The sequence below is a fragment of the Geotrypetes seraphini genome, chromosome 2, assembly GCF_902459505.1.
Source record: "Geotrypetes seraphini chromosome 2, aGeoSer1.1, whole genome shotgun sequence".
In the NCBI taxonomy this organism is placed as follows: Eukaryota; Metazoa; Chordata; class Amphibia; order Gymnophiona; family Dermophiidae; genus Geotrypetes; species Geotrypetes seraphini.
Genome location: NC_047085.1, coordinates 138,611,131 through 138,633,154, shown reverse-complemented (window position 1 = coordinate 138,633,154; position 22,024 = coordinate 138,611,131). Strand labels below are relative to the sequence as shown.

At 43.2% G+C, this 22,024-nt stretch overlaps 1 protein-coding gene across 4 annotated transcripts in view; it reads left to right on the top strand.

Annotated features, from left to right (window-relative positions):
- IMPACT (impact RWD domain protein) overlaps positions 1 to 22,024 on the top strand; it is a 66,637-nt gene that overhangs the window by 6,743 nt on the left and 37,870 nt on the right. For 2 of the 4 annotated variants that reach the window (XM_033933851.1, XM_033933850.1), the window contains exons 2-4: positions 7,973 to 8,101; positions 14,557 to 14,609; positions 18,543 to 18,605. In XM_033933851.1, the coding sequence (XP_033789742.1) occupies positions 7,973 to 8,101; positions 14,557 to 14,609; positions 18,543 to 18,605 (245 nt within the window). Of the gene's footprint in view, positions 1 to 7,972; positions 8,102 to 14,556; positions 14,610 to 17,678; positions 17,844 to 18,542; positions 18,606 to 22,024 lie in introns of those variants that run through there. The other 2 variants (XM_033933853.1, XM_033933852.1) reach the window with 2 other exon arrangements.

Genomic DNA, 22,024 nt, shown 5'->3' with positions numbered 1-22,024 from the left:
GTAGCTGCAGCTCTTCGCAACCAGGGTCTCCAAGTATTTCCATACCTAGACGACTGGCTCATCAAAGCTCCCTCTCTTACAGGGGTTATTGTAGCGACCCAACAGACTATTCTTTTTCTACAAAGTCTGGGATTTCACATCAATTTTCCCAAATCTCAGCTGACTCCTTCTCAGTCTCTCCAGTTCATAGGAGCAACTCTGGACACTATCAATCTGAGAGCATACCTTCCGCAACCACGTCAGGATGCACTCATTCAAATTTCTCAACAATTTTTCCAACTTCCCACTGTTCCAGCAAGAAAAATGATGATTCTACTCGGTCACATGGCCTCTACAGTTCATGTAGTTCCTTTTGCCAGGCTTCATCTTCGCATTCCTCAATGGACACTGGCATCGCAATGGCAACAATCAGTGGATCCACCAACTCGACTGATTTCCATCACTCCTTCTTTAAAGAAGTCTCTCCGTTGGTGGATGCTCTCTTTGAATCTTTCAAAAGGTTTACTGTTTTACCCTCTTCCTCATCAAAAGGTCCTCACAACCGACTCGTCAATGTACGCATGGGGAGCCCATGTGGACGGTCTTTGCACTCAGGGGCTCTGGACCCAAGCAGACCGGAGGTGTTCTATAAATCTGTTGGAACTCAGAGCGATATTCTATGCTCTCAAAGCTTTTCAACATCTACTTCACGACATGGTGATTCTAGTACGTACGGACAATCAAGTAGCCATGTATTATGTAAACAAACAGGGAGGGACAGGATCTCATTCCCTTTGTCAAGAGGCTCTGAAATTGTGGCAGTGGGCGATTCCCCGCAACATCTTCCTCAGAGCAGTTTACATTCAAGGTCAACACAACTATTTGGCGGACAAATTGAGTCGTCTTCTACAACCTCACGAATGGACACTCAATTCTCCTACTCTTCGCCAAATCTTTGCCCGTTGGGGTACTCCGCAGATAGACCTGTTTGCGTCACCTCTCAACTTCAAACTGCCTCAATTTTGCTCCCGCATCTACACTCCTCAACGTCTCGAAGCGGATGCGTTTCTCCTGGACTGGAGGAATCAGTTCCTTTATGCTTTTCCTCCGTTTCCTCTAATTCTCAAGACTCTGGTCAAGTTGAAATCAGACCATGCCACCATGATTCTGATAGCTCCTCGGTGGCCCAGGCAACCTTGGTTCTCCCTTCTACTTCAACTCAGTACCAGGGAGCCTCTACTTCTACCAATTTTTCCTTCTCTTCTCACGCAGAATCAAGGAGCTTTGCTTCATCCCAATCTACAGTCTCTACATTTGACAGCTTGGTACCTTTCTCTTTAACAGACTTTTCTCAATTCTCTCCGTCTGTTCAAGAGATTTTACTTGCTTCCAGAAAACCATCCACTAGACAATGTTATGGTCAAAAGTGGACAAGATTCTCTGCTTGGTGTTCTACACATAATCTACCACCCAGAGCTGCTTCATTGACATCAGTTCTGGACTATTTACTTCATTTATCACAATCTGGACTTCAGACTACATCTATCCGAGTCCACCTTAGTGCTATTGCTGCTTTTCATCAGCCTTTGGATGGAATATCCCTTTCTGCACATCCTATGATTTCTCGTTTTATGAAAGGCCTTCTCAATATCCATCCTCCTCGTAAACCACCTCCTGTGGTTTGGGATCTCAACGTTGTTTTAGCTCAACTTATGAAACCTCCTTTTGAACCACTTGACAAAGCTCATCTTAAGTATCTCACTTGGAAAGCTGTGTTCCTCATCGCTCTCACTTCTGCTCGTCGTGTCAGTGAGTTACAAGCGCTAGTAGCTGATCCACCTTTCACAGTTTTTCACCATGACAAGGTTGTTCTACGTACTCATCCTAAATTCTTGCCTAAAGTCGTTTCAGAATTTCACATCAATCAGTCTATTGTTCTACCTGTATTTTTTCCAAAGCCTCATTCTCACCCAGGAGAGGCGGCTCTTCATACCTTGGACTGTAAACGTGCTTTGGCTTTCTACCTGCAACGCACTCAACTTCACAGAACATCTCCTCAACTTTTCATATCCTTTGATCCAAACAGGTTGGGTCGTCCTATATCGAAGCGTACCATCTCCAATTGGATGGCTGCGTGTATTTCTTTTTGTTATGTTCAGGCTGGTCTTCCTCTTCAAGGTCGAGTGACGGGCCATAAAGTTAGAGCCATGGCGGCATCTGTAGCTTTCCTCCGATCAACTCCTATTGAGGAAATCTGCAAGGCTGCCACTTGGTCCTCGGTTCATACTTTCACCTCTCATTATTGTCTGGATTCTTTATCCAGGAGGGATGGCCAATTTGGCCAATCTGTTTTGCAAAATCTTTTTTCGTAAATTGCCAACTCCCTCCATCCCCTTTTACTTAGCTTGGAGGTCACCCATGTGTGGGAATATGCTGCCTGCTTGTCCTGGGATAAAGCACAGTTACTTACCGTAACAGTTGTTATCCGGGGACAGCAGGCAGATATTCCCACAACCCTCCCACCTCCCCTGGTTGGCTTCTTGGCTAGGTATCTGAACTGAGGATCCTCTCAGGAGATGCGCCCCCTAGTTCGGGCGGGAAGGCACGCGCGCAGGCGCGGTGCAGCACTCGAAAGTTCGAGATCTTCAAGCAAGTTTGCTTTCGAGGCTGTCCGCTGCGGGGCTCCGTCGGTGACGTCACCCATGTGTGGGAATATCTGCCTGCTGTCCCCGGATAACAACTGTTACGGTAAGTAACTGTGCTTTCCCACAGCAAATGCCCCAAAGCCCATAGAAATTGAATGGTCTTTGGAGCATTTGTCATGTGAGAATCGCTACTGTGGCATTTAAAAAGGAACCCTTAATTAGATTCTAATAAACTTTACTTTCAACAGGGTTTAGGTTGGGACTAATCTAATATAAGCATTTATAGACTTCTTAATCCCAATACTTGGTCCAAAGCAGTTTACAACTAAATATAAACAATTTAAAATTCAATAGGATTTATCTTGTACAAGTATTTCTGAAATAAATGAGTTTTCAGTTGTATTCAAAATCTAATATGTGAAGACATTCTGTTTATAGAGGAGGGTAAAGTATTCCAGAGATGAACTGCTTGAAAAGGAGTCTTCATATATTTTATTACACCATACAGTTTTGAGAAACAGAAAATGTGGATATAATGCTTCTTTTAAATTGGGTGAACATCTGATGGAGTGTGAGAAAATCAGATTAAGGAGGAGCTCAGGTGCTGAGCCATTTAAAATTTGAAAAACAAAACATGCCAATTTAAACTCATCTCAATGGTAACCATTGAAGGAATACTAAGAAAGGGGTGACTTAATCAAACTTTTTTAGTTTGAAATCAGTTTAATCACTGCAAGAGTTGAAGCTTCTTCATGAGTGTAGCAGAAACACGAGTTTAAAGTACATTGCAGTATTCTAGCAAGGATAGAATTAATGCTTTCACCAATAACCCCCCCCCCCTTTTACAAAACTGTACAGCAACGGCACTGAAGCCCAGTGGGCCTTGGCAATTGGATTTGTAAAAGAGGACCAAAGTGAACTGATTTACAAAGAAATAGGAGCGGATTACTTTTTATTTGTTTGAACTCCCTCCAAACTACAGAAAAGAATCCAAGATGACACCCAAGACTTTGGTTGAACTTCAGTTATAAGTGAATCTTTAGAATTTAGTGGTAATATTTTAATTCAGAGTGATGTCCTAACCATAAGATTTTGTTTTTAGTTGTACAGTCAACTCCTCCTAAGTGCACATCGGTTAAGTGCATGCTTTGGTTATCCGCACCCGACCACAATGGTCCCATTTTTTTTACATTAAAGTCAATGGATGTAAACTCCGGATATTTGCAATTCTGATAAGCACACAATCCGATTATGCGCACTGATGTTATAGGTCCCACCTCTATTCGTTCATGTTACATTCACTCTGGTTAAAAGCAATCACGTTCTGACGTGAATGAGCCACATGTTTCAGAACAGCAGTCTAGGTCTGGCCACATGTTCGAATTTCAGAACTGCATCATGGCATCGCGTGGACAAAAGTCATTGTCTTTGGCTGAACGTGTCGATGTCTTAAAGAGACTTGACCAAAGGGAGAGTCAGGTCTCTATTGCAAAACGTTACAGCATTCATCTTAGCCAGATTTCTCGGATTTACAAAGAAAAGCAAGCTATATTGAAAGACTGTCAAAACAACAGCAATCCTACCAGAAAACGGAAAAGAATTGGGAAAGCTGGAGTCATTGAACAGGCGTTGCTGCGATGGTTTGCTGAAGCTAGAAGTCGACAACTGCCAGACATTGGCAGACATTGGCAGACTGCCAGACATTGGCTGATGGAGAAAGCGGTACAGATATCTGAAGAACTTGGCGTAGAAGACTTCAAAGCAACAAATGGATGGTTAGAGAGGCATAAAATTTAAGAAGCAGCATGGCGAAAAACAAGAAGCGGATGAGTTTGGTGCAGAAAGATGGGTCATGGAAGTGTTGCCATCAATCATTGACGTTTTCAACGCCGATGAGACGAGACTGTACTGGTGTGGAACATTGGCTTTCAAATGCAGCAAAACTGTTGGCTTTAAAGGTGCCAAAGGAGTGATTGACATTGCTGCTCAGTTGTAATATGTAGGGTAGTGAAAAGCTCAAGCCACTGGTGATTGGGAAGAATCGAAATCCTCAGTGCTTCAAAAACATTAAACGCCTGCCTGTTGAATATGAAAGCAACAAAAACGCATGGGTGACGGCGACACTGTGGATTGAATGGTTGCAGAAGCTTGACAATCTGATGAGAAGGCGTAGGAGGCACATTGTAATGCTATGTGATAACTGTGCAGCATACTGCAATGATGTAAGACTAACCAACATCAAACTTGTGTTTCTGCCGCCAAACACGACCTCTTTGATCCAACCAATTGACCAAGGGATAATTGCAAATTTCAAACGTCATTACAGGTCACTCGTCCTAAGATATGTGATGGCAGTGATTGATGCAAACATGGAATCCAGCCCCCGAGCTGCTTAACTCGCAAGAAAAATGACAGTGCTCGACTCTCTTCATATGGTACGGGAGGCATGACTTTGATATGGCCAGTTTAAAACATAATTTCTCTCTTTCAGACATCCTTTAATAGATCACTTGAAAATATTTAATGGTGTCTTGATGCATGACTCATTTTGGCTCAATATCAGCTCACAGATGGATGGTTCAACATTCTCCCTGAGAATCAGTGATGTAGCTAGGATTGAATGGGCCCTGAATGGAAACATTGAGATGGGATCAATGGTGTTATTGGGGGGGGGGAGGGGGGCACATTTTGTAAAGCTGACATATTACAGTTAATGAATTCAGAAAAAACTACTTTTTTCTACCTTTGTCATTTGAGCATTGCTTTAGTGTCAGTGTCTCTCTTCTGCTTTGTTTTAACTCTCTCCAGGGACTCCTGTCCTTTTGACATTTCTTCTCTTGTCCACATCCATCTTTCTTATGTGTCTCATGTCTTCTCTCTGTGTCTTGTGTCCTGTCCCTATGCTTTCTCCAGAGTTAGCACCTCTTTGTGTCCCTGTCCCTCCACAGGTCTGGCTTTTCTCCTGTCTCTTCCTTTCCTTCTACACCTCCTTAACCTCCCCCACCTTTAGTCATTTCTCTCTTTTCCCCCATTTGGGCTAGTGTCTCTCCCCTAGTTGTGACTGTACAGCACTGTGTATGTCTAGTAGCGCTATAGAAATAATTAGTAGTAGTAGTAGTAGTTCAGTCTCTGCTTCTCTCTCTCTCCCCTCAGCCCCCCACCCCACCTCAGGTCCAGAATATCTCTCTTGCCCTTTTTCCATCAGTCCAGGCTCTCCCTTCCCATACACCTGATTCATAAGAACATAAGAACATAAGCAGTGCCTCCGCCGGGTCAGACCATAGGTCCATCCTGCCCGGCAGTCCGCTCCCACGGCGGCCCAAACAGGTCACGACCTGTCTGAATCACCAGAAGGGGCTCCCTTGTCACCTTGGTTTCTCATTGAAGTCCTATCTTCCCATCGTAGTCCTAACCCTCCGGTCTTGCACATGCACGACCTGTTGGGTTTCTATACTTATTCATGTGGGTCTGGCATCTGTCTACTTCCATTTCCCTTCTCATTCCCCCCCAGTCCTCTAAACACTGTTGGATCATGGCAAAGGCAGTTCTGAAGGCTGCTTTCTGTCCAGTGGGGCTTTCCTCTATTGTGTTCCACCTCTCTGATGCAAATTTCTGAGGATGGATCACAACAGAGGAAAGGACAGAGAGAAGCCTTCAGCCTCTGCTGTTATACGCCACCTTTTGGAGGACCGGAGGGGGGGGAGAATGGAGATAGGCAAATGCTATACTTGCATGACTGCTTGGGGTGGAGTATGATGGGGGGGGGGAGGAATAAGATGCTAGATCTGGACTTGGGAAAGGGGGCTCCAATTTCAGGTGGCTGCTACCATTGGGCAGCTCTGGGCATTTTGCTGGGGTCGCTCAATGGTAGCTATAACTCTGTTGAGAATTTTCTGATATAAAACAGAATTCATGGTTCTTTCAATGATGGCAAGTTGAAGTCCTACCACAGTAAAATAGCCTCACCCCATGATACTTATACCACTATTCTTGACAGGATGAGGCTATTTTACTGTGGTAGGACTTCAACTTGCCATCATTGAAAGAACCATGAATTCTGTTTTATATCAGAAAATTCTCAACAGAGGTATAAGTGGTATAAGTATCACCCCATGATACTTCTCTAAACCCAAAGGGTTTAGAGAAACCCTTTGGGTTTTTATACAGTACAGAATACTTAGAGAAATGGACTTGTTCTGCCAGAGGAGTAAAATGATGTATAGATGAAGACACTGATAGGCTGATTCAGGAAACAGTGCCGTAAGTTAGGCATGGTAATTGACTGCATCATTTAAAACCAATAAAATCTCAAAAAAGAAGGCACCTATATATGCCTACAAAAAAAGCTCTGGAATTGCATCTATAGAGGCGTCTAGCAGTGCCTAAGATCAAAGTAGGCGTGGTTTCAGCTGGAAATGACCTTAGGCGTCACTAGGCACCTCTGTAGATGTGATTCACGTCACACATAGGTACCGTTAACATAGGCTTTTAAAACCCTGGCCTACGTTACTGGTGCCTATGTTTAATAGTAGCTGCATTCTGGTAATGGCGCTTTTGTGTGATTGATATACGTATACGTATACATAGGAGTTTCGTCAGCCGTAAGCCTGAAGTCATTATGCCGTTGTATAGATCCATGGTGAGGCCCCATCTGGAATATTGCATACAATTCTGGAGGCCTCATTACCACAAGGATGTGCTGAGGCTTGAGTCAGTCCAGCGAATGGCCACCCGGATGGTCTCGGGACTCAGGGATCTCCCGTACGAGGAACGGCTGGATAAATTGCGGCTATACTCACTCGAGGAACGTAGAGAGAGGGGAGATATGATCGAGACGTTCAAGTACTTCACGGGCCCTATCGAGGTAGAAGAGGATTTCTTTTTTTTCAAAGGTCCGACGGCGACAAGAGGACATCCATGGAAAATCAGGGGGGGGGGAAGTTACACGGCGACACCAGGAAATACTTTTTCACCGAAAGAGTGGTTGATCGCTGGAATAGACTTCCACTTCAGGTGATCGAGGCAAGCAGCATGCCTGATTTTAAGAAGAAATGGGATCGTCACGTGGGATCTCTGCACAGAGTTAAATAGGGGAGGGTCATTGGGGTGGGCAGACTAGATGGTCCGCGGCCCTTATCTGCCGTCTTTTCTATGTTTCTATTATACACAGATGGCATCATTGTTATAGGCACTGTTTCCAGAATCCTGCCCTGAATGTAGATGTAGTGTTGGTATTTTATGTACAAACTACTGCAGATTAGATCATTTGCTATTATGTATTATGTATTAATCTGCTACATAGATCTCAAGGTACCTATGCACAACTTTGTTTCTCTTGTTCCTCTTAGATTGATGAAATTGAAGCATTGTCATCTATCTATGGTGAAGAATGGTGTGTAATTAATGAAACTGCAAAAATATTCTGTATAAATGTCAGTGATCCCTCAGAACAGTCAAAAAGGGCCCTCTGCTTACAGGTACTTTTTCAGTTTTCTCAGGAATTTGGAAAGTGCATTAAATATGTACAGTATTGTTCAGGTTCAAAGTGTGAAAAAAAACCTGTGGAAACACCTTCATTCCTGAAATCTTTGTGTGTGCTTTATAACAGTGTTTCTCAACTCGGTCTTGGAGTACCCCCTTGCCAGTCAGGTTTTCAAGATATCCATAATGAATATGCATGAAAGAAATTTGCATATAATAATGGAGGCAGTGTATGCAAATCAAGTTTATGCAAATTCAATGCGGATATCCTGAAAACCTGACTGGCAAAGGGTTTCTCCAGGACCAAGTTGAGAAACACTGCTTTATAAGACCTGAGAACAAATGTCTCTTCCCCTTGGGCTTAATTTACTCCTGGAAGTTTGTGCTAGGTAAACAGTGGCAGGTGTTCACAAATTTCTGCTGCTGTGCAAGTGGATATTAAACTGGCATTCAGTGGTTTTTGGAACACTCAAAATAATATTTGGATGGTCCAAAAAAGGATAGTTGAAAACAAAGGCTCTGTTCAGTGTTTCTCGATCCCTATATGTTTATTTAACCACCTAGAGATGTGGCTTTATATTCCCAAAGGCCTCTACCCTAACTGAATGTACTTCTGTTCAGAGCAGTGGTAAGTCAGGGCCATCCTCCCATTTGTCTACTTAGATGCCAGTATTTCCTATAGGAGGAAAAACAATGTTGCTTACCTGTCACAAATGTTTATGAGAGCAGTCTGTCTGCACTGTCAGAATGTGAGAGTTGCTAGCTCAAAGGAACAAATTGACCAGAGCAGCTTGACCAAAAATACTGTCCACTACTAAAGCTTGGTCCAGATGGTAATGCAAAGTTAAAGGCATAGATCAAGGACCATACTGCTGCCTTGAAGATAGTAATTAGTAATGCAAACTTTAGCTACAGTAGCTCTAATCTGATGTGGCTTCAGTTTGAAAGTGAGAGAAGAATCTGTTCTTAACAGGTTTGGATGCAGAAAACATGCTTATAGTCAGGGTTTGAAGGGCCTTGTCATGTACTACTACTACTTATAGCTGTATGTAACACATAAGAGACAGTGCTTGCTTGATAAAGCTTACATTTTATTCAAGATGGGCAAAAGTTAAAATAGGTCTAGCTCCAAATGTGTAAATTGTGCCCTGGACATATTCTAAAATGTTCGACTATGGCTGGAAACGTCCAAGTCATAATTCCGCCCAAGTTGCCTACTACAAAGAATTAAACAACTTTAGCATTGGCTGCACTAACAGATCTTGGAACTGCTTATAAAATTTTACAGTAAATCCATCATTTTTTTTTTTCAAATATCTTTATTAGCAATGGCAACAGAGACTGTACAATTAACCAACAATACAGTCATAAACTCCACTGTACAGCACGAAACAAGCATAAAGCAAGATTCCCCCAAAACAAAGTAGATCAAGTTGTAGTCAACCACAGTCCCGTCACCATAGACCCCACACCTTCTCCTGTCAACAAGGCAATTCACAAACATACTGTCCAGTTCACAACATTCACCACCCATTCACAATAGATCGAAGACATATGCCAGATGCCATTTACTTAGATTTCAGCAAAGCCTTTGATAGATTCTTCATAAGAGGCTTTTGAACAAACTTGAAGGGCTGAAGTTAGGACCCAAAGTAGTGAACTGGATTAGAAACTGGCTGTCGGACAGACGCCAGAGGATGGTGGTTAATGGAAGAGGAAGGAAAGGTGAGTAGTGGAGTCCCTCAGGGTTCAGTGCTGGGGCCGATCCTGTTCAATATGTGGGTTAGAAGGAAAAGTTTGCCTTTTGCCTTTTTATGGATGATACCAAGATTTGTAACAGAATAGACACCGAAGAGGGAGTGGAATGGTCTAATATCTGGCAACTAAAATTCAAATCAAAGAAATGCAGAGTAATGCATTTGGGATTAATAATCAGAAGGAACCGTATGTGCTGGGAGGTGAGAGACTGATATGCACAGATGGGGAGAGGGACCTTGGGGTGATAGTGTTTGAAGATTTAAAGGTGAAAAACAGTGTGACAAGGCAGTGGCTGCTGCCAGAAAGATGCTGGGCTGTATAAAGAGAGGCGTAGCCAGTAGAAGGAAGAAGGTGTTGATGCCCTTGTACAGGTCATTGGTGAGGCCCCACTTGGAGTATTGTGTTCAGTTTTGGAGACCATATCTGGCAAAGGACGTAAGAAGACTTGAAGCAGTTCAGAGGAGGGCGATGAAAATGATAGGAGGTTTGCACCAGAAGACATATGAGGAGAGACTGGAAGCCCTGAATATGTATACCCTAGAAGAAAGGCTGGACAGAGGAGATATGATTTAGACGTTCAAATACTTGAAAGCTATTAATGTAGAACAAAATCTTTTCCAGAGAAAGGAAAATGGTAAAACCAGAGGACATAATTTGAGGTTGAGGGGTGGTAGATTCAAAAGCAATGTTAGGAAATTCTACTTTACGGAGAGGGTGGTGGATGCCTGTAATGTGCTCCCGAGAGAGGTAGTGGAGAGGAAAACGGTGACAGAGTTCAAAGAAGCGTGGGATGAACACAGAGGATCTAGAATCAGAAAATAATAGTAAATATTGAATAACTAAGGCCAGTACTGGGCAGACTTGCACAGTATGTGTCTGTATATGGCCTTTTGGTGGAGGATGAGCTGGGGAGGGCCTCAATGGCTGGGAAGGTGTAGATGGGCTGGAGTGAGCTTTGACGGAGACTTCAGCAGTTGGAACCCAAGCACAGTACAGGGTAGAACTTTGGATTCTTGCCCAGAAATAGCTAAGGAAAAAAAAATTAAAAATTTTAAAAATTGAATCAGGTTGGGCAGACTGGATGGACTATTCAGGTTTTTATCTGCCGTTATCTATTATGTTACTATGTTACTACCCCAAACACAGCTCCCTCTGGCCCAAGAAAGAAAGCAGAAAGAAAAGGCTAGGTTGGCTGATTCCGGGCACTAGGGCAAAGTGCCAGGAAGTTCTTCCACAGAGCCACATAGCATTTGTTTTAAATCCTCCCCTCCTTCGGTGTCCTCTGAATCTCAAACTGTGCCACTTCAGCAAGTCGGGCAAGCTATTGAGAAAAAGAGACAACTCGATCTGATACCCATTATTGCAGTAATAGCTTTTTAACAACCAAGACAGCCATGTAGATCACCTTCCACCATGGGAGAGAGAACCCTACATTTATCAGGCCCCTCTGATCACCTAACAATAACATACCATAGTCCCATGGAATAACGCATTGCATGAAGTTCTCCAAGAAAGGGAGAACCTGCAGCCAGAGTCCGTTGTGGGGCATTCCACAGTAAATCCATCTAAACCTGGGGATTTCCCAGGCCGCATAGTTCTTAATGCCTATTTTACTTACATGCCTGTAATTGGTCGCTCAAATAAAACCACATTCTAGTCAATAATTCTTCCCAACTCATCTGTCTCAAGGTACTCATCTCTTACTAGCTCATTCACCATTTCTTCAGGTGTGTATAAGGTTTTCTACAAATTTATTTATCTACAAAATTTCTAATCTGCTTAAACCTAAGGATAGGATAGCCCTTCTCAGAAGAGCTTACAATCTAATTGGACAGACAGACAGGACATAGAGGGGTTGGAGAGTTTTTTGCAGAGAGAATGATAGGATGGACATAGGTAATTTTATGGTGAGTGGGAGTTGAAGGCATCTCCCTCTAAACATCCTCTACATCAAAAATAGACTCATAATCTATCTAATGTACAAATAATTCCACTTCCCTTATCTAAATGTCTCCAGTAGATCACTTCCAGAATAAGATACGTGACTGACAACCGACTTCAATCTTTCAAGCTTCGAACATGCTTATGCAACATCATGCTTCTGTTGAATTGGTCAACTTAGGGGCTAGGGCAGGCGTGGGCAACTTCGGTCCTCGAGGGCCAGAATCCATTCGGGTTTTCAGGATTTGCCCAATGAATATGCATTGAAAGCAGTGTATGCAAATAGATCTCATGCATATTCATTGGGAAAATCCTGAAAACCCAACTGGATTCCAGCCCTCGAGGACCGGATTTGCCCACCCCTTGGCTAGGGTTAGGGTGACGAGTCAAAACCATGTGAGACAATCATGTGCGGACAATGCCGGGCAGACAATCGCGCACAGGATGTCAGCATTAAAACACTATTTTAAAACGCTCCATGTGTCAGGGGGGAAATCCCACTTTACTTATAACTGTTGGCGCTTCCATTGGGAGTGGGGGGGGAACCCCCCATTACAGAGGAAACTGTAATTTTTCCATAAAAAAGAGGGAAAAAGGATCTTTCCTTTATAATGGGGGGGGTTTCCCCCCAACACCCCCCCCCCAACAAGAGCGCCAACAGTTTTAAGTAAAGTGGGGGTTTCCCCCACATTCCCCCTCTAGAGTGCTTTAAAATAGTGTTTTAATCCAGCACGTTGACATCCTGCGCGCGATTGTCAGCCTGGCATTGTCCGCACATGATTGTTTTGCGCGGTTTAGTCTATGTACCAGGTTAGAGTAGGGATCTCGTGGTGCAAAAGTACCAGAAATCCTTCTCAAATGTAATAGTCTCTTGGTGCTTAATTATAAAAAAGATGGTGGTGAATTCAATTTTCTTAGCAATTTTGACTCCCTATCAATCAGATTTCTGTCACATTGTTAAATATTCCCTTTTATTTTATTTCATTTCATTTTTATTGATGTTCCAAAAAATATTACAAGTACACCATAGAAAACAACATTATTGTTCAATATAATGAACATATGAATCAATATATGAATCAAATATATGAATCAAACATATGAATCAATATATGAATCAAAAATAATTCAACTGTGCTCATCAACATTTTGTTGTAATAACTACTCTCCTCTTCTATTCTCAACCCTGTCCTCTTTTATTTCAATTAGTTTTATTGACGACACCCTCTGTCTGCATTTATAAAAGGGCAGAAAACAAAATATAACAAACAATACTATGCATCAGAACGATCCGAAAAACAGTGAACGCAGAGTCATCAAACATTTCCCTCCCCCCACAATTATCCTCCCCCTTCCCTCCCTTTCCCAGTGAATCCAAGCAAATGAGGGGGAACAAGTGCGAGATATCAATGAAAAGTCCTAAACAACTCATCCAGGTGCCTGGGTTCTTATGACCCCTGGAGATCAATCTCTATCATCCTTCCCTTTGCCCTTCCATAATAATAATACCATTATACGAGGGTCATTTCATAAATAATGCACAGGTTGGCAACATTGAGGAGTGGATGATGCAATTGCAGTAAACCTTTTTTCACTTTCACTTCAGAGCTTGAAGCAGCAGGACGTGTGCTTAGGAGAGTGTATATAGTGACAATTATGGGAAATGGAGGCTGCAGGTGTCTTGGGGACTGTGTTGACGATCAGAGATGCCTGGACAATGCTACTGTGCTGAAACAAAGATTCGATGTTGAAGGTCAGGCATTCTTGATTCGCATTGTTGCTATTGATGAAACGTGGGTCAGAGACTTTGAGCCGGAGCTGAAATCCATCTTCCCCACGACCAAAAAAATGTTGACGAGCTCAATCAAAAGTCAAATAAATGATGATTTTTGCTTATGATCATGAAGGCATCATCATCATCACAGACTAAATTCCATGAGGAAGAAGTGTCACAGCAGTGTATTATTGTGATTTTTTGCAAAAAATGCGCAGAAAAATGCACAAAACCTGACCTCGGTTGCTCTTGGCTGGGCCACTCATTCTTCATGACAATGCTCTCCTGCACATAGGGAATGTTGTCATTGAAAAACTACGCGAATACGGCTGGGAGGTGTTACCTCATGCTCCCTACAGTCCAGACAGGATTCCACCAGACTTCAACCTTTTTCCAAAGTTGAAACAATCTATGCGTGGACATCGTTTTGCATCGCTGGAAGAGCTTTCTTCCGCTGTTACCTGAGCCCTTCAGCAACTGAACAAAAATGGTGTCTTAGATGGAATAATGAAACTTCCTGGACGTTGGGACTTGGTCAGTGCAAAGCAGGAAGACTATATAGAAGGATTGTAAAGAAATACTTAAAAAAAAAAAATAGTGCGCATTATTTATGAAATGACCCTCGTATCCGTATTAACAGTATTTCTTTCCAATCATTCCCTCCATTACAACCTATTTAAAAGTAAATTTTGACTAAATAGTCTCTTTTAATGCCATATAATCTGTTATTGTCATAAGATGATTTATCAGGTTACAACACTAAATTTCTTTCCTCTCAGACTAGGCTGGTAGCCAAGATTGGAGGTACTCTGTCCAGGATAATTTCTTTTATTGGCTTTGCAAAAGTTGCCCCAAGACTGCTGCTCCTAGGGCTGTGGAAGTTCCTTTTAATGTATACCTAGCCTGCAGTATGATCTTCATAACAATCTTTGTCTTTATAATTTAGTTATTTTAATGTTATTCCATGTTTTCTTTCAGGTAATCCTGCCTCCTGAATACCCAACTGCAGCTCCCCCTGTTTATCAACTTAAGTAAGAAGTACTTACTGCCTTTCCTAGAAACAAGTAACGTCTTCTGCGTTCCAATTTTGCAATTACTGTTATTTATAAGTATAACAACATTTATTTTAAGAAATATTTGAAAATTAAATTCACATTACAAGTAAGAGATGACTGATTGAAAGCATTTGGTATTTTAGCTTTTAGTCCTTTCAATTTCATTAAAAATATTTAGTATTCCACAGAACTTTTACAACTGTGCCTTATTACTTAGGCAGAATGCTAACTTGGTAGATCTTACCTATAGCAAAAAGCACATTCCATGCACTTCTGACTTTGAGAACAATAACATTGCCCAGAAAGTGATCTGAAGCACTGAATTAAATTATTTTGTAAATTAAAAAAGCAATTTTCTTTTCCTTTTGCTAGACAAGTTCAGACTGGTGGGTTGTGCTCCCCAACTAGCAGGTGGAGGCAGAGAACACTGAACTTCAGTGACATCACTAACATTATAGAATTGGTGCAGTCCTGTAATGATCCAGTATTCTCGGCCTCTAATGGGTGTTTACAGGCTAAATTGGTGCAGCTGTTTGTCCTCAGAGGTTCGTGCTATGGCCTATGTCCTCCTTGGGAGTCTTGTTACCTAGGCACTTGTTCTCAGTCAATCCATAGACCTTTGCCTGATTGAGATCAGGGAGTGGTAGCTCCTTGACTAAGACTGGGCTATGGTCCTCCCCTGGTGGGATTCTGGCTGGCAGAAGGGAGGAGGCATTTACATCACTTAGGTATTTAAACATCTATATCATATCTCCCCTCTCCCACCTTTCCTCCAAAGTATACAGATTGAAATCTTTAAGTCTGTTCCCAAACACTTTATGACAAAGACCATGCACCATTTTTGTACCCTTCCTCTGGGCTGACTGCATCCTTTTTATATCTTTTCCAAGGTACAGTCTCCAGAATTGTACACAATATTCTAAATGGGATTGTGGTAAGAGCGGATAGCGTAGCTGGTTTTAAGAAAGGTTTGGACAATTTCCTGGAGGAAAAGACCATAGTCTGTTATTGAGAAAGACTTGGCTAAGCTTCTTTGCTGGTTTTCCTTTTTCTAGCATATCTCCTGAGAAGTACTTCTTCCTGCTATCCTTGCACTGGCTCTTTTCATCTGTCAAGACTTACCAGAGCTCTTTCACAGCCCTCAGGAGGAGAATTTTTTAACATGTGGCTTTACCCCTGTCTGCCACTATTTCTTTGCATTACTTTCTATGATCCATAGTAATTATTTTCTCTCCTTACTAGATTGTTTTTTCCCTTTTTTCCTATAACACTATTCTATTCGACAGGAACCATGCTTTCTTATTGGCAAAATTCCCTTTCACTACCCATCTCTGTCTACCTGAGACATGATGGGTTTCAACTGCTCTTTTTGATCTGGTCGTCCATATATATACTTTTACCAGTATCCATTTATTTTTTTCTTCTTGAATCTTTATGGTGTCTCCCTCACTTATGCTTGGATTCCCCCGCCACTATGAGGCATCTATTATTTTACAACCTCCAGTCATACCTACCTCCCAGAAACAGACTATATGCCTACATACTCTCTAGACTAGACTACTGCAACTCCCTATTCAATGGCATCGCTGCAAGAGATCTAAAATGCCTCCAAAAAGTCCAAACTCAGCAATTCAACTCCTATACAACCTCAGCTGCCATGACCCCATTACACCAGCGCTCTATGCTGCTCACTGGTTACCAGTCAAAAAGCGATGCATCTTCAAAGCCCTGGTTATGACACACAAGAAATTGTACTAAAAAAACCCCAGTCTACATAGCATCCAAGCTACACCTATACACCCCTAACCACCCCCTCCGCTCCAAAGCGGAACAAAGACTCAGCATTTCTGCAGGGAGATCCCTACGAATGAGTACGGCATACAAAAGATTCTACAGCCATTTCCTACCTCAGCTATGGAACCGACTACCCACACAGATCAGGTCGCTAGACTCACTAATGACCTTCCGCAGAGCAGTAAAGACCTTCCTCTTCCGTCAATCGGGCCATTAAAAACTGCCTCCTCAATATACTTCTAGTATTCAGTCTGGTCTCTAGAATAAGCTCTGTTATTGTCTACTGTAACCTATTTGTTGTCATGGCTAGTCTGTTTTCAAATGATTGTGAATGTCTACTTGTAACCCGTTTTGAGCTTCTGGGAGAACGGGATAGAAATTGAAATAAATAAATAAATAAATATAATTTTGTTTTGTTTGTTTATTTATCTCCCGCCCTTATCCAGAGCGAGTAACAATTTTACATACAAAATAATACATTACATTTAACATAAAAATCACATCAACACAACCCTCACTTTAATCAAAATACACACACATACATGCAATGTATAAAAATACAAGTAATATACAAATTGCTTCAACAGCAAGCATCGGAATAAATCAGAGTATAAAAATGCTATGATATATATGTCACAACCATGACAAGTATCATTAGAACCAATAACACAAAGCAGACCAAGGAATACAACAGTGACCTGCACTCTGTACTCAATAGTCACCACTACTGCTCCCTCGAGCACTCTCGTACCCCTGGGTTTCTTTTTCCTTTTGTTGAGAACGTGGTTCTTCTCCTTAGTCTTTATTTATTTCCTTCCCTTACCTCCGCCTACTCGTATCAGACAATATACCTGATTTTCTTTTGAGGCAACAAGCGTGTATGTTTTCCTTAGAAGCCAACTCTTCCACCATCCCTTTTCTAAAGCTAGGGAGTCCCACATGTGAGAATATGCTGCTTGCTTGTCTAAGGATAAAGTTACTTACCGTAACAGGTGTTATCCAGGGACAGTAGGTAGATATTCTCGCATCCCGCCCACCTCCTCTAGTTGGCTTCTTCACTTGGGCATAGAACTAAAGACCTTGCGAGCTGGCGTCAGGTGGGAAGGCACTTGCACATGTGCGGTGCAGGTCTGTCTTGAAGCTTTGCTAAAAGCTTAAAGTGACAGTACACTTTTGCACTGTTCGTACCGGGTTCCATGGATGATGTCACCCACATGCGATAATATCTGCCTTCTGTCCCTGGATAACACCTATTACGGTAAGTAACTGCATTTTCTAAGTCCTCAATTTTATCCAGCATTTGCAGATAAGAGTGCTGAAGCTTTTTTAATTCTTGCTGCAGGCCACTGATCTTCTCTCCATGCTCCTCCAGTTTGGATTCTGCTCACCCACTCTTTGTCTCAACTGTATCTGCAGGTCTGGTATGCTAGTAAACAGTTTTCTCTACATTGCTCCAATATCCATTCTTAGTTCAGTGAAACACATCTTGAGCTTTGCCCTTGACATTGAGGCCAGTGCTTTGCTGCTGGATCCTTTCCTGTCACTCTCTTCACTCTCCTCCTGGTATGTCTCTGCCACATTTGCCATCTTGTTTGCCATGTGCTGGATTACCCTACTTCCTGCACCACATATTCCTGCTTGCTTGCCTGTTTTCTTTTCACTTCCATCTCCAGCGCTGCAGTTAATTTATTACTACTCACTCCAGCTTTATGGACTCTCTGACCCATGTGGTAGGTGCGCTATTGGCTTCAATATTTGCTCACCCAGTGTACCTAGTTTAGGTATCCATACTGTGCCTAAAGTTGTCACTTCCTGCAAAATTGATTTTTTTGATAGCGTGGTCTTTATCTGTGAGAAATTCATGAAAGAATTCCATATCAGCGCAAGTAAACATGTATAATTTGGACAGTGAGTGTTTCTGGATGGTATAGATTTTCTATTTTGTTTAAAACTGAACATAAAAAAGGTAAATTATAAGGAAATAGAGAATTGTTGCTAACTTTTTTACAAGAATATAAGGATGAAATTCAGTGAAATAAATTTTTGAAATGTCCTTTCAATACAGTATCAGGTTAAATCAGTATAGAATAAATATTGCATTTTTGTTTTTGTTAGTGCTCCTTGGCTTAGAGGACTGGATCGTTTGGAGCTAGCAAACAGCCTGGAAGAAATTTATGTGTAAGTAACAGACTACTAGTTAGAGTATAGTTACAACTTAATGAATTCATTCTTTACAACTGTTTCCTTAATGAGGGCATTGCACTAAATTTCAAACTAAAAGATGTTAGCTTGCATGCTGCTAAATATTTTCTATGCATGCTAAAACACCATGTGGAAAGTAATTTTGTAAGGGTTACCTAGGTTGGAAGTTCAAGTAGGTACATATTCTTTAACTTTTTCTTCATTTTAACATTGTTGTATTCTTCTTATATTGTATGTATTTCTTATTTTTTTTTTTTTTTTTGAAAATATTTTTATTGAATGAACCAATCACAAGAGGTACAATCAGCAACCAAGCCAAAAGAGAATAACAGCATAGATACAATAATCAGGTATACAAGACAGCTAGGCCAGAGATCAGGCATTCAAACAGAGCCGTCTCATGAAAGTTCACAAATTTTCATGTTTGAAACAGAACAACAGGAAAACAAACCTCCCTCCCTCCCCCCGCCCCAAATCCCCCCACCCCTCTCCCCTTGCATCCCAAGGAACCGACCCAACTTAGAACGAGTCCCAGCACGCCACATAGGCCACTGATTGCCAGCTGGTGGCATCCTTCTTGCGTTGCCTCTCCCAGACCGCCATCTGGGACATACTAACTCTCCATTGCTGAAACGTAGGGCCCACACTACCCACCCAGTGCTGCAGAATAAGCTTCTTAACGAGCCCTAGGGCCACCAGCACAAAGCGTTGCAAAGGCACAGAAATACCAGCCTCAGTTAGGGGATCCGTGACACCAAGCAGCAGAGTCTTGTACGACCATTCCAAGGAGCACCCCAAAACATCCTCCACCTCTTGAAGTGCACGTACCCACAGCGGTCCCACCAAAGAGCATTCCAAAAAATGATGCACTAGCGTCCCCTTGAGAGCAGGACACCGGGCACAGAAGGCATCAGGCCACAGGCCCATAGTGTATCCAATGCAGCGGGTTACATACGCCCTATGCACGATCTTAAGATGAATTTCATGCAAAGCAACGTTAGGAGTCGCCCCCGCACCATCCGCAAAGCATTGTGACAACTCATCAACCGTAACCTCTTCACCCAGCTCAGAGCTCCAGCCATCCGCCATTCGGGACAGAAAAACCTCAGCAGGCCTCCAATCTCTCCCCAGTTTGTACCAAGCCGATAACGAGTTAAATTCAAGGGAGAGGGAAAGGAAAGCCCTATCCAGCGGGGAAAAGGTGGGTAACTCCCCGGACGGCAGCCGAAGCGAAGAACAATAACTACGTAGTTGTAGATAGAACAGTACGGACCCTGCATTCCACGCCCAGTGCTCCTGACAGACAAAAAAATCCGGCAGTTGCCCCGAACCCAGCTCCACAAGCTGGCCAACAAATCGGCACCCGGATCGGCTAGCCCGCACAAAGAAGACATGTGTACCCGCAGGGAAAGCAGGATTAGCCACGAACTCCAAGAAAGGGGAGGGGCCCGACGAGCCCCCCACTTCTCTGCGCCACCAACCCCAAGCGGTCCGCAAAGGTCGCAACAAGGAAGCACAAGCGCCAGCCCCGGGTCTCAAGAGATTGAACACTGATACCGGGTCCGCCAACATGGACCAAAATCCCCGCGGGGCAAACTTAGTCTCACCCGTGTAGAGTTCGTGCACCCAGCGAAGCAAAGCCGCCACGTTATAGAGACGAAGATCCGGGAGATTTACCCCTCCCTGAGACCGCTCTCTAATGAGCTTTAGGTAACCAATTCGCGCCCGTTTAGAGCGCCATATGAAAGATGAAACAATGCCTTTATATTTCCTAATATCTCTACATGTGACCCACAGAGGCACCATCTGCAAAGGATAGAGCAACTTTGGCAAAAGGACCATCTTAAAAAGAGCAACGCGACCGAGAAAAGAAATCGGAAAGTCCATCCACCGCTTGCAAAGCGCTCCAACCGCATCTAGTTTGTCTAGCACATTTTTTCTATATACCACCCGAGAGTCCGCATGCAAAAACACTCCCAGGTATTTAAGCGTGCCCCCAGACCATTTTAATGGGAAAGAAGGGTCATGATGAGCCACACAGTGCGAGTGGACCGCCAAAGCTTCCGACTTCTCAAAATTAATACTCAGACCGGAAAACATGCCAAATTGTTGGATAATCTGTATTAGTGCAGGCACTCCCGTAATAACATCCCCCAAAAATATAAGCATATCATCAGCAAACAGATTGATTTTAAATTCTTGCGTCCCCAGATGTATACCCCGCAGTTTTGTAGTGTGCCTGATCTTAATCGCTAGGGGTTCAAGGGCCAATACGAACAGCATAGGAGAGAGCGGACATCCCTGACGCGTGCCTCGAGCTAGGGAAAAGGAGGAGGTGAGCGCCCCATTCACCAAGATCTGTGCAGTCGGCTGCTCATATAGTGAACGAACCCCGGCCAGAAAGCTCCCCATGATACCCATCTGTGGTAAAATCCAGAATAGATAATCCCAGAGAACTTTATCAAATGCCTTTTCCGCATCCAGGCTGACAATAAGGGCATTTTCCTGACCCTGGTGTTTCTGTAGCAGTGCCGGGTTCTGAAGCACAGATAGGGCTCGCAAAACATTAGCAGAAGAATACCGCCCTGGGACAAACCCGGCCTGGTCCGGGTGAACCAGACCGGGCAAGACCTTGCCGAGTCGTGTAGCCATAATGGCCGCGAAGAGCTTAATGTCCTGATTCAACAGGGATATAGGCCGATAGGACCCCAGCTGGTCTTCCGCCCTTCCAGGTTTCGGTAATACAACAATATGAGCATGAGTAAGCCGATGTGGAGACAAACCCCCCTCACACATGGCCTGACATAAAGCCTGAAAGGGACCAATAATCTTCTCCCCCAGCAATTTGTAGTATTCGGGGCCCAGTCCATCCGGGCCAGGAGCTTTCGCAAGCTTTAAAGCCCGTATGGCTCTCTGGATCTCAATGCCCTGCACTGGCGCATTAAGTGCATCTCTCTGTTCCTGGGACAGCTCAGGAAGGGGAAGGCCGCGAAAAAACTCTGCTCTCTGCTCAGTGTCACAGCTCCCCCGATCATATAGAGCCTGATAAAACTGTACAAAGCTCTGTTGAATAGCCTCGGGCGAAGTTGCCTCAGAGCCATCAGGAGCCCAGATTTTGGGAATATGTTGCCTGCGGGCCCTGTGGTTAACCAAAGAGGCCAACAACTTCCCCGCTTTGTTTCCCCACCTATGCAAACGGTATTTATACATCTGAATATCCCTTAGGGCCCTCTGCGCTAGCAAATCATTAATTTGACGTCGCAGCTCCATGTATGGACTCTTGAGGGCTATGGAACTCTTTCTATGCAGCTCCCCCCGCACCTGGCCCAACTGACGGGACAGATCCAGCAGTGCCTTATCCTGTACCTTCCGCTTATGGGAGGTGTAAGCTATAA